Source organism: Ammospiza nelsoni, chromosome 9, assembly GCF_027579445.1.
Source record: "Ammospiza nelsoni isolate bAmmNel1 chromosome 9, bAmmNel1.pri, whole genome shotgun sequence".
Classification (NCBI taxonomy): domain Eukaryota; kingdom Metazoa; phylum Chordata; class Aves; order Passeriformes; family Passerellidae; genus Ammospiza; species Ammospiza nelsoni.
The window spans coordinates 29,022,182-29,034,328 of NC_080641.1; the positions used below are offsets into that span (position 1 = coordinate 29,022,182).

The window sequence follows — 12,147 nt, forward strand, 5'->3', positions numbered from 1 at the left end:
TGAAAAAGTTTTTATTATTAGTTTTTATGCCTTCAGCAAGTTATTCTTCAAAATTGTTTTTCTCTGCTATTATTATGGGTTTGCATTTGACTTACCAGAGTGTACTGTGGTTTTTTTTTCCTTAGTTCATTTGGGCAAGACTTCAAAGGGTGTCCTTTAAAGCTAATGACCTTCTTCAGTCTAATAATCCCCTTTGCTAACTTCTCATGTAACCTTTTATAAGTTTTGGAGGTTTTCAAATAGGTGTAACACACTCTATAAAGGTAAAACTGCAAAAATGCATCCTACAATGGTGATTTTATATAGCTGCCATGTCACCCCAAAGTGTTATTTTGTTCTGTTTTGCCCTTTTAGCTACTGCTTTTAGATTTCTTTTCCATTTTATGTTGGCCTCCTTTCAGAAGTATGTGCCCTTCTAAGGTCTTTCTGGTTTTCATATTCCATCAGGAATGATGAATTTGACCATGTTTATATTTATTATTATGGAATATTTCTATCTTCAATCAAGACTTAATCCTCACTAAGGGATAAATTAAAAAAAATACTCTTTTCTTCCGGGCTCTTTGATTTCTTGCTTCCAGAAGACATAATTTTTAAAGTCTATAAATGTGGTTTCTACATCAATTTTAATCATGACCCTTAATTAGGCCCTCTCATTACATTCTTTGAGTCCTCATTGCTTGTGTGGCAATTCTGAGCATGACAGTAAAGTTGCTTAGTGCTACCATTCCATTTTGGCATGAAATTTTAATGCACAGAGATCGTGGGATTTTCAGTACTTGTTGATACAATTCCATTCCCTGCCTTTTTTTTTTTTTTTTCTTCTTCTTTTCTTTTCTCTTTTTTGCTTCTGATCTTTCTTTGAACTGTAATGTCACTCCTCTGCTGGCTTGGTTCCCTCTGTTATTAGTGTATAATTTTACACTGCTATTCCAGTGCTGCCTGATTGAGATGCTATTATGTCAATATTCTCATTTAAAACCAGCATTTCACTTTACCCATCTTCATTGCATGCACTGGGCTAATTGTCCACTGGCTCTATTACTGCTATCTCACACCAGTAGAATAGCATGAACAGACATAGTTAGGTCAAACACTTGGCCAGCTGTCTCTAAATCATTTTTGAATACTAAGAGCTCTTTTGTATTAAATAAAAAAGCCCTGGCAGTGACTTTGCCCCTGTGTCTTAAAAGGCAAATGCAATCCCAGGGAAACGGAACAAAGGGCATGGTCCCAACACCTTGTGAAGTGGGGAAAATAAAATGGATCAGCTCATTGCAGGCATTTCCACTTGCATCCTGTGAGCAGCCCTGGCAAGAGGCAGCTGGAATTGAGTGCTGCATTGTGCAGGAGCTCATTCTCCTCAGTGCTCAGCAGTTCAAATGCAAGCACTGAAGCAGACTTGGCAGTGACCTTGGCTCTGACCCACTTTATAGAAGCACTTGGGGAAGGAGCAGAAGCAAAGGGGGAGTTTTTCATAAGTGGCTAAAAAAAAAAATAATATCTTAAACTCCCGTGTCTCACTGGAAAACTGAGAAGGGGAGGAGAAACATGAAACCAGAATTACTGAGGAGGAGCTTAACGATATCTCCCAGACTCAAGGAAACTCTCAATGCAGCACTGAACATGTCAGCCACTCCCTGATTAATGCTACTTAAAATTAAAAAATCCAAAACCCTCTCTCCCCAATGCAGATGATAAGAGGAATTCAATAACATCACATCTGTAAAAATTACAGAATGTATAAGCAGGAAGAGGATGCAACAGAAGGAGAAAAGAATCCATGCTGAACCCCTCTTGTACAATCAGTCCAAGAAAAAAATACATGTATTATATAAAGGGAATGTTTTCCTGCATTGGCAAGGAGTAAATTCTTTGAAGAGATGGCTCTGATTCATCAGCAGGGGGCTGGCAGGTGCCCCCAGAAAAATAGAAAACATGGCTGTACGTCTTCAAAAAACTATTTTAGGAGACACTATTTCCTCAGAGGGATATTTGAATTGTGTTCAGCCCCCTAGGCACATCCCAGGAAAATACAACCATGTTTTGATGGTAGAGAGGATACTAAAGCTTTGATGGATAATATTTTGATCCAAGGTAAAAGAGAGGAGTTTGACTAAAGGCCCTAAAGAGCCATGGAAAGAGACTGAGATGCTGAGCTAAAACTAAGAAAGCAACACCATAAGTTCCATGTAATAGCAATAAAACACCTGGAAGAGAAGATAAGGTGTACAGTAGATCACTGCAAAGTGGAGGTCATAACTAACATGCCTGCCCCAAACAAACTGCAGCAGCTCACAGAGATTCCTCAGAGTGGCAAACTCCTGAAAAACACCCAAAAAAATCCCCCAAAATTTCCACAGAATAGCAAACTGGAAAAAAAAAAAAGGAAAAAAAACCCAATAAAACCCCCCAAAATTTCCTCAGAATGGCAAACTCCTGGAAAAAAACCCCAAAAAATCCCCCAAAACTGGTTCAGCTGTTTAGAGCAGTACCAGAGGTACTACACACAGACACCCCACATCACAGAGAGAATGCAGGAAATAACAAAACCTGTGAGAATATCAGAGTTGAGTAAAGGGACACTTATCTAGAGATATTATAATGATCCACACATTAATTTGTCTGCAGTGCTTCATGCAGGTGTCTGGGTATCATGGAGAACAGCTTAGAAGTGTCAGGTACAAATGAGAACTGGCCATTTCTGTGTTGAAAAAAAGAAAATTTTAGTCACTGGGATTAGAACATTTCATTCTATTTTGTGTTATTGGTTTTATCTGAAACTGTTCCTATTCTAGATAAAAACATTATCAAAAGGGATAGTAAAAAAACTGTTCAACCTAGTCAACCAAAGAAACCAAAACCTGTGTCAGAGATTACCACCATGAAATGATTAGCAAAATGATTGAGTGCAAACAGAGAGAAATTTTGTATCTGTAGACACATTTCAGACTTGTTTCCTGGAGACTCTGGAGTATTTCACAAAAATACAGTGGAGCATCATCCAGAGCTAGACTGTGAACATGCAAGTGTGATCAAAACAAAACAAAACCAGCCAAAAAGCCAGTCTAGTTTATATGAAATGTGATTTATAATTTCAAAACACAAATTTTACTCAGCAAAAAATAAGACTATTAGCACTGGTTGGCCTGAATAGCACTCCCTTCCTTGACTATCACTTTAACAAGGAGTTCACAGTTACAGGTAGAACTTCATCTAACAGTGTTAATGATTCCTAAAAGTTACCAAATAAATTATATATTCACTTTTATGAATATACTTCTTTATGAAGATTTACATGTTGAAAACAAATCAAAGGGAAGGGATAAAAATCATAGATTAATTTGAGATGAGAAGGAAATCTGTAGAGTTTATTGAGTGTATTCAACTGCCTCAAAAGGGAATTAACTCTATCTTAACCTTTTTCCAATAAATACCTGTCATAAAACCCTCCAGTGGCAAAGATTCAGCATCACCAGCAAATAATCTGTTCTAGTGTAAAACCAGCTCTGCTATTTGCAAGTTTCTTTGAATACTGTGTGTGTTTAAAGGGCTGTGGGAAGAAAGTTGCTAAGATCAGAAGCTGCTTCACCAGGTATGAACACAGAACATATTACTAGATCAAGACAGAATGTTTACTCCAGGAAGCACAATTGTTAAAATTGCATGAAAGGAACTGAGGAGTTCTTCTGAACGCTCACTGATAAGATTGCTTATCAGAAAATGCCATAGCTAACAAACTGATCATGCACACTGCCCTTGCTTCTGTCAGCAGATACCAAATTTATCCTTATTTAACAATGAGTGGAGTTTAATGGGAATACTTTTAAACAGCCTATATGAAGTAGAATGTCAGCTAGAGCATTAGTAATTCTGATTATGCTGGTCCAACAGGAAGATGTGAAATAGTCAAAATCCGCAAGCTTTTGGTGGGTACATTAGACTGCTAAATTACAGCACTGAGAGAAAAGTTGCCTTTGCTCCTGTTCAACAGGAGAAGAATGATATTTTCAAAATACTGAGATTTACACTTCATTCAACAGGGACTTGCAAGAGAGAAGTGGTACAGGGCACTCCTGCAACACCAACAAAGTGGCACAAACATGAAGCATTGCCTTAGCAAATGGACACAGGGCTATCACAGCTGAACACACAACTGCATGAGCAGAGGGGAGCCCTCCTCCAGTTTCAGAAGGAGAGAAATAAGAGGCAGCACATTGGCCATTGTGCCTAAGAAGAACTCAGAATAACATATACTGTATTATCCCAAGGATTGTTGGCAAAAGATGATGCCTGGCAATGGCTGTTTTGATATTGGAGTGAAAACCATCAGGTACAAATGACAGCCCAGGGTGTCTGATACTCTCTGAGTATCGCTTCCTAGTGGGCTGTTAAAATTCAAGATTGAGTTAAAAATGATTATTCACTACTACTAAGTTGTTTAGTAGAGGAAAGAAGTGAAAGAGCTCTGCTAACAGCAAAATGGAGCCAGGTAGTGTGTGATGCTACAGAGCTCATTACCCTGTGTTAATCTGCTCTGACTCCCCACACCAGATGATGCAGACCTCAGCTGATCTGTTTGGCTCCAAGTGAGTTCTGAGCAACACCAAACCCCAACCCACAGCCTTTCCAAACATTTATTAACATCCAAACTGGCTTCAGCTAGAATGAGAATGAGCTTATAATTTTCCAGTGAAATATTTTCGAGTTTGCTGCTCCGATTTATAACAGGAGCAGGGGAGATGATGAGGGAAAAGAAGAGTTTTTGAAGAGAAAACAATTGCTTGCAGTCATTCAAATGTTAGATTAGAAAATGCTACTTGAGGGCTTATAGCACAAGAAACCTAAATGTACAGTTTTGATGAGAAAACCTTGCAAAATCTGTTGTTGTACTTTACTTGTCAAATATCCAGTATCACATTGATGGTAATACTAACAACATCATTTCAGGAGATGAGTGGAAGCAGAGCCTCTGAGATTGACACACTTTACAGGACTGACAAAAATAAAATTTATGTCACTCTGCTAGCAAAGCACACATATCTTGGAGACCAACTGCATATTTCTAAATGTGGAGCTGTCTGGTGAAGAACGTGGCACTGTCCAAGGCAAAACAATGTTGATTTGGGATAGTTGCAACCTGCAAAATATCAGTTCCAAGATTCTATGTCTATATTCTGTGACTTAGATTTCCATAAAAACAGAATGCCTCTCTCAAAATATGGCAGGGATAAGAGAAAAAACAAAAATCCTGATTTGTTTCATGGCAAAAGTTGAGGATAATGGGGAAATTGGGGGGTTGCATGTGCTGCACATGGAGCAGTCCCACAGCACCACAGCTCCTGCACAATCACAACTCCTCTCCTTGACAGTGCACTCCAAATGGTGCTGAGGATATTCAGCCCAAGGAGGACACCCATCAGCCTCCAAAGAAGGGTCTGAGGAGAGATTATAACACAAACCCAGTGGACTGTATGTTCAATAACTTTGGAAGAAAGCAAATATATTCTCTTTCTGAAGAGGAACACAATCATCTGCTGAAGAATCCAGTTACATTGACTTACCAGGCTAATTCCCCTGTACTGCTTGCCCACTCAAACCTACCTGGATCAAAAGCTGGGCCTCCTCAGAGACAGGAAGATTGGAAAATAATGATTTTGTTCAAATCTGAGCCTGCACACAGGATCTTAAAAAAAAATCCTCAAAAACACAAAAAGTGTCATTTACCCTTAAATATCAACCCTCCCCATGCCTACAGTATTGTGTTTACTCATCCTGCCTTATTACTAATGCTGCTGTCAGCAGATACCCCCAAAGCCCTCAGGCTCCTTCCCTCCCTCTTTCCTGTCCTCAGCAATTGCAGATTGCCATCCTCTATCAGCCAATTCGTCAGCCCTTGTGGCAGATGTCTGTGTGGTGGATCTAAAGGTTCCAGCCCAGCAGATGACTCAGAGTTTAGCATGCTGGGGCTTTCATTTTGCATTGAAAACTTTCACCCAGAATAGTATTAAAAGTATGCAACATCAAGCACTCCAAAGTCAGGAATGGATAAAGAAAGGTCAGTTTTGCAGAAATAATTTAAATTTTAGTATATACGTGCATGACAAAGGAGATGCTAATTAAGAGGCAAATCCATTAAGTGGTAAGTTGTTTTTTTCAGTTTTGGATGGGTCTCTGGCTCACTCAGGGCACAAGGTGAACAGCATCTAGCAAAGGAATCATTTGCTTGTAGGACTCCAGCTTCATTTCAACAGGAGGCGGAAAACAGAAGAAATACAGAAGAAAGATCACAAACTCCAGTGTTGAGAGTGCTTGGGAGCCCTGAATCCCATGTCTGCATTTTCACTTGGGAGGAGCAAATGACTTGAAACAGATTCATCCCAAATGGTCAGTCACAGCCTATTCCTCGTCTCCTAGGTCCTAGGAGGACCAAATGACAGAAATAGTCAATTCCAATCTTCCATGCAGAAGCAAGGGGTAAATACAAGACAGTGCAGGTATCAGTCTTTGCTGAGTGACATGAAATAAATCTGATTCCAGGCATTCTAAACCATCTATCACCAATGAGTAGGTGTGATCATAACTGCTTCCTATCCACACAAGGATGAAACATTTGTCTCTCAGAGGGGTCCCTCCCCAGAAATAATCCACAGCTCTGCAATGCTCCCAAGGTATAGCAGTGAACAGAACAAAGGAGCCCGCAAGGAGATGAACAGTTTGTGTTCAGAGCAGGATCTGCACAGGGCACAGCAAACACAGGACAAGGCTGCACAATGAACACTGAAGGTAAAACATTGAGTAGCTGCTTATTGTGTGGGAGTTTTCCTTTGGAGAACTCAGTGAGGGAGAGGTCTAGAAGGGAGAATAACACCAGCCTCTGGGGGAAAAGGCCATAACACAATGCTCATAGCAAGGGGGCTGAGCTGACAGTGAGTGCACTCACTAAATCTGTTTTTAAAGGGTGCTGGAATGGCTCACATGAACATGCTTTAACAAACTGCAAACATGAGCCATCTGAGTTGGTTTAAACAATACATTCATGCTCTGAGATCATTCTGGTACCTGCTCCAGCACAGACAGGGAAAACATCAACAGGTATCAACTGGTGGAGTGATGGGAAGACATTGCTGGCTCAAGTATGGGCCGGAAAAGGGCTTGGGAACTGAAATAGCCCCAGCCAGCAGCACATGATCTAGAGGAGACTATCACTTCAGTCTCATCTGCAAGACTGATACCACTAGAAACAGCTGAGAATATCCCCTCACTCCATGTAGGTCAACATGATGGCACAGATCATCAGAGTTATTGAGTCAAAGTCAGTGGAGATCAAAATTCTTATTGTTTCTCATTTCTCAACCCATCCATTCCCCCCAAGGGCAATGTGGTCCTTATGGAATCTGAAACACTTTAAAAATAAAATAAAATAAGCTCACTTTGTAAAACCCAGAAGAACAGTGAACCACAAGTGCTGTGGATTATTTTTATACAGTAACTACAGCAAACACGCAACCTTGGAACACTCAGTGCTGGAATCTCTGTGGCTGTGGCATTGTGCGTGTGCCTCATACCCACTTCACTTATTTCTGTGTCACTCATCCTCCCTGCTCCAGAATGAACTTTTTTTCAAAGGAAGGAGCTTATCTCCCGTACTGCAGAGCAGCGGAAAAAATCCTCCTATGCAGCAATATTTAAAACATGGTTTTATGGTCTTACGGCAGCTAATTTTCCTTAAGTGATTTAAGGGAATGAATACGTCTAAAAGTCCTGCACTGAGCTGCTCTGCAATGGCAACATGAAACCAAACTTCCCCTTGCTTTAAACAACCCAGTCTTCTGCGGACAGCCCTTCACAGCAGATCTTGTCTGCAATGGGAGGGATGAAGGTTATTTTTTTATTACATAATTCCTCAGGGAATTGGGTTTTGCATTTCATTTCATTTTCCCCAGTGTGGGAAGACTTTAGATGGGGAGGGGGTGGCAGGACAGATGTGTTCCAATGCAAAATGCCTGATGTGACACGGTTTGACACCAGCTCTCCTGCAGCAGGTCACCTGTGCGTGCAGCCAGCCATCCATCACGTATTAGTCATCTGAAAGTAACATTCTACCCCTGAAAAGCACCTAACATTTTTAGCTGCCTGAAGGGATTCAAAGCAGGTTTTATTCCGGCACTCTGTCATAACTCAATAAGAGCAGTCACTGCTAAAGCAGTGCAAGGACAGCGCCATGGCACCTGGCTTGTCTCCCCCTTTTGTCCCAGCACTTTGGGTATGGTCTTTTCATACCAATATTACTGGGATCACAGGGAATAAGAATTTGGTATTTCCTGAAAATAACAGTAATCCCATATACTGCATTGCATTGCTGAGCATCCCTGAAACTGCCAGAAAGGCTGGTGTTGACAAGGCCAGACAAGAAGGTTTTTTTGGTGGGTAGCTAATTCACTAAGAGATGGAATTCTGAAGAGCAACCTGAACTTTGCTGGTACTTTAATAAAAAAAAAATTCTAAAAAAGTAATTTTAAAAAATTAAATAACTTTGAAAATTAAATGTTTAAAAAGCTCCCTTTTCTTTCCCTCAGAAAGAAATGAACTGGAACTGGTTCATCTCAGGTTGATCACTGGGGAGAGTGGGAGACAGAAAAATGGAGGAAAAAAAATTTCCATTTCAGATTAGCTCTCACCAAACAGTTTTGGTTTTGATTTTTCATTTTAGCCACCATAGCAAATTAATTCATTCTTCACACATAGGACAGCTGGAAGCTACCAGAATTTTCAAAGATTCCTTAGAATGTGATGAAGCTGAAAAGAACTTCCCCCTACCTCCAAGAATAGCTTTACTTTACTGACAGTGACTTTTCATAATTTCAGGATTCGTTGCCTTACTGGCTACAAGCACTTCCCTACACCCAACTTTCTTGTAATGTTTAAAGGCCTCTTCATTCTTGGGAAGAAACCTCTTCTTAAAGCAATCTGCATGCTCATTCCATTGACTAGAACAAAAATTATTTTGCTGTTCGAGGTAGAAAACAGAGGAAAGACCAGGCTGGTTTCAAAGCTCCTTTCTGTGCCTTTCCATCATCATCATCACCACTTTAATAGAGCTTAGGAGCCTCGGTCAGAGGCACAATGCACAGTGCAAGGTGCTGCAGAAACTGAATAGAAAGACAAATTCTGTGCCAAACAATTAGTGGTCTAAGAAAATATTTTTCATGCAATTGGATTCCAGTCCATATGTAATGATCTTATCTATCACCCTATCTTCCTTGTACCTAAAAACTCCTCTGTACAGGTATTACTGGAAGATAAAAAGTCTAATTAAGATGTATTGGGAAAACCAGGAGTTAAATTAAAGGAGGTCTTATCCTATACATGATGTAGCCAGGGGTAAGAATCCTCTTTCTTTATTAGCAAGGCTAGCCAGGTTCTTTTTTCACAGAAACAAAAAGGAAAGAAAGAAAAAACAAAAGGAAAAATTAGCAAAACTTCAGGGGCTTAAAGATTCAAATTCCCTCTCCATTGTGAGAAGCAAAAAGAAAAGACAAATACCAGGAATACTATAATGAAAAAAATAATAATCTATAAAATCTCCTCTTATTTTTTGGTAGTGATTTTTTCCCTACCCATATCCATTTTTTTTTCCCCAGCAGTTTTTCTTAGGTGCCACGTTCAATAATCCTTCCGCGCCTTGATGTCAAACATTCAATAGCTGTCTGCCTCCCTCCCACTCCTCTTCTCCATATTCTCCTCAATCCATCTCCTCTGATTAGCTAAGATTTCACCTTCAAGAACACCTCTGCTTCTCTGAGTGAGCATGAGCGTGTCCGTGTGTCTTTATATAATATTTGCAAACATTCTCCCCCTCCTGCCCTGCACACCACACAGCCACCACTGCCAGAGCCCCGGATTAAGCATTGCTGCCATTCCCTAATTCAATTTGGGGGGCCTGCTGTTTTGAATCCTGCTCAGAGCATGAGAGCAGCTCAACTGAATTTAAGCCCTGCTTTCAGAATTATTCCATAGTTAATCTGAGCTGAGCATCATTCCACGCGCTTTCTCCTCCTCTGGTGCTTCCCGTGGCCAAAGCCCGGCTGTTCCCTGCTCTCCTGCAGTGGAGGGGTGGCTCCCCCAGCACCAGGGGGGCTCAGCAGCTGTGTCCCCACTCACCGGGTTGTTGTACATGTCGATGATGAGCTCCTTCACTCCGTGCAGGGTGGGGTGAGCCCACGGAGAGGGATTGGCCCAGTGCCGGTTCAGGTCGAAGCCCAGCAGGGAGCACCTGCACACACACACACACAAAACAGACACGGAATTAGCAGGGCTGTGGCCTCTCCTTGGATCAGATGCAGAATTAGGGTTACATTCTGCGGCTGAAGTAGTTAAACGTTGGTCTCATGGGGGAAACAAAGCAAACCCTTCCCTGAGGAGAGCCTGCAGCAATGGCACCTCTCAGAAATAACATGACCAGCAGAATATCAACTGGAATATCAGCTCCGGCCATTCAGCCTTCTCCCTTCTCCACAGCCTGTGCTTATTGTATTCTTTGCCTTTCCCCAGCTTGGCTGTCACCCTGGTTTTTTTTAAGATTTTCTAAGCCTTCTGATGTTGACGTTCTTGTAGTGAACTTTCTCACACACCTTCTGTAAATAACTCATTGTCTTGCATTCCTTTATGGAGGAAGAGAAAGTTGATGGACTGTTGGTTTGACCAGTGTCATTGGAGAGGTGGCACTGTCACCCTCCAATCCGCTGTCACTTTTGGAAAACTATAAATGTTGGAGTCAGAAAATAAACTTCCCTTTTTTTCTTCACCTTGAGAATAGCAGTGTGAGCTTTCGTGTCCTATAGTGACAATTGGCAGCCTGGAGCAGCCTTGCCTGACCTTGGAGGTTGCCTTCTCTTTGGAGCTCAGGCTGAGGGTGATTCACACACTGCACCACCAAACTGGACCTTCAGCTTGTCCTCAGACAGGCTCTGACTCAGCAGGGCTCTTCATGATCAATGGCCATTAGGTTTGTGCTTAAGGGATTTAAAGCATGAATATCATTGTTCCACTAACCCCGGGCCTCTGTCTCTTCCCCTCCTGCAATTGCCTGCACAAAAGTTAGCCAAGCAAATCAACAAGTTAAAATGATTATTGGCCATCAGATCCTGTAGGCGTTGGAGCATGGATGCCACCTTGGCTTCTCCTTCCTGCCCTGGCTCAGGTCCCGCCCAGGACACTGTCCTGACTTGGATTCTGCTGCTCACAGCCCCACAGAGGAGCATCCAAATTCTTTGTGGGGCCCCACTGAAACTCAGGAGGCTGTTGACAGAGTGAGCACTAAAATTGAAAATTTGAAATTTGAAAAAGAAATTAGAAAGCTGGAAGTGGCACAAGTAGAAATCAGATACGTTGCCTACTGCAGAGATCACCTAGAAAACCTTTGGCTACTGATACATGCAGGAAGAGAACTGTGTCATCTCAAGCTAAGCTTGGGATGAGTTGGGTAAACTCTTGCTCAGGAATTCTGTAGAAGATCATACAAATAATACAAGGCCAGGTAGAGATGCAACTTCTTCTATAGTTAAAACAAACAAACAAAAAAAATCAACCTTGCTGCTAAGCCTTAAAGCTTCTTGAGAAAAGAAGAGCTTTCATTGATCCCATGTCTATTACAAGAATGTCTGTTCAGCCTTAATCTTTTAAACACACCTATGCAAACTGGAGATTCACTCCAGCAGTGCTATCCTCTGACCAAAAAAAAAAAAATCTAAGAATCTGAAGACCCAAAACATAGGTTTAATTGGCAAAGAGAAAGGAAAATAAAACTAACAGCGGTGAAATACTCAAAAAGGTGAGGGGATGAAACCAGAGGATGAAATTCATTTCCAAACCTGATGAAAAAATATTTTCCTATGAACCAAAGGATGCAAAATTAATGTGACATTCTTTTGTAAAAGTTCCTATGGGTATCTAGGCAAGCAGGAGCTGCACTGCTCCTTGGGCTGACACAACCCACCCATCAGCTCTGGGAGCTCAAACACCCAAGTGCAGCCCTGCAGCCCCATCACTGCTGCCCTGGGTGCCTGCAGGGGTGCAGAAGCCACCTCCTTGTCGTGGTGGCCACTTCTCTGCTTGTATAGAAACCAGATGGATTTTTTTTTTTCC

General features: G+C 41.4%; 1 protein-coding gene across 1 annotated transcript in view; it reads right to left on the reverse strand.

Annotated features, from left to right (window-relative positions):
• The window catches only part of LOC132076575 (cytosolic carboxypeptidase 6-like), a 205,766-nt gene that overhangs the window by 134,554 nt on the left and 59,065 nt on the right, over window positions 1–12,147 (reverse strand). Inside the window, exon 4 of the mRNA XM_059477703.1 lies at window positions 10,165–10,276. Within this exon, the coding sequence (XP_059333686.1) occupies window positions 10,165–10,276 (112 nt within the window). The remainder of the gene's footprint in view (window positions 1–10,164; window positions 10,277–12,147) is intronic.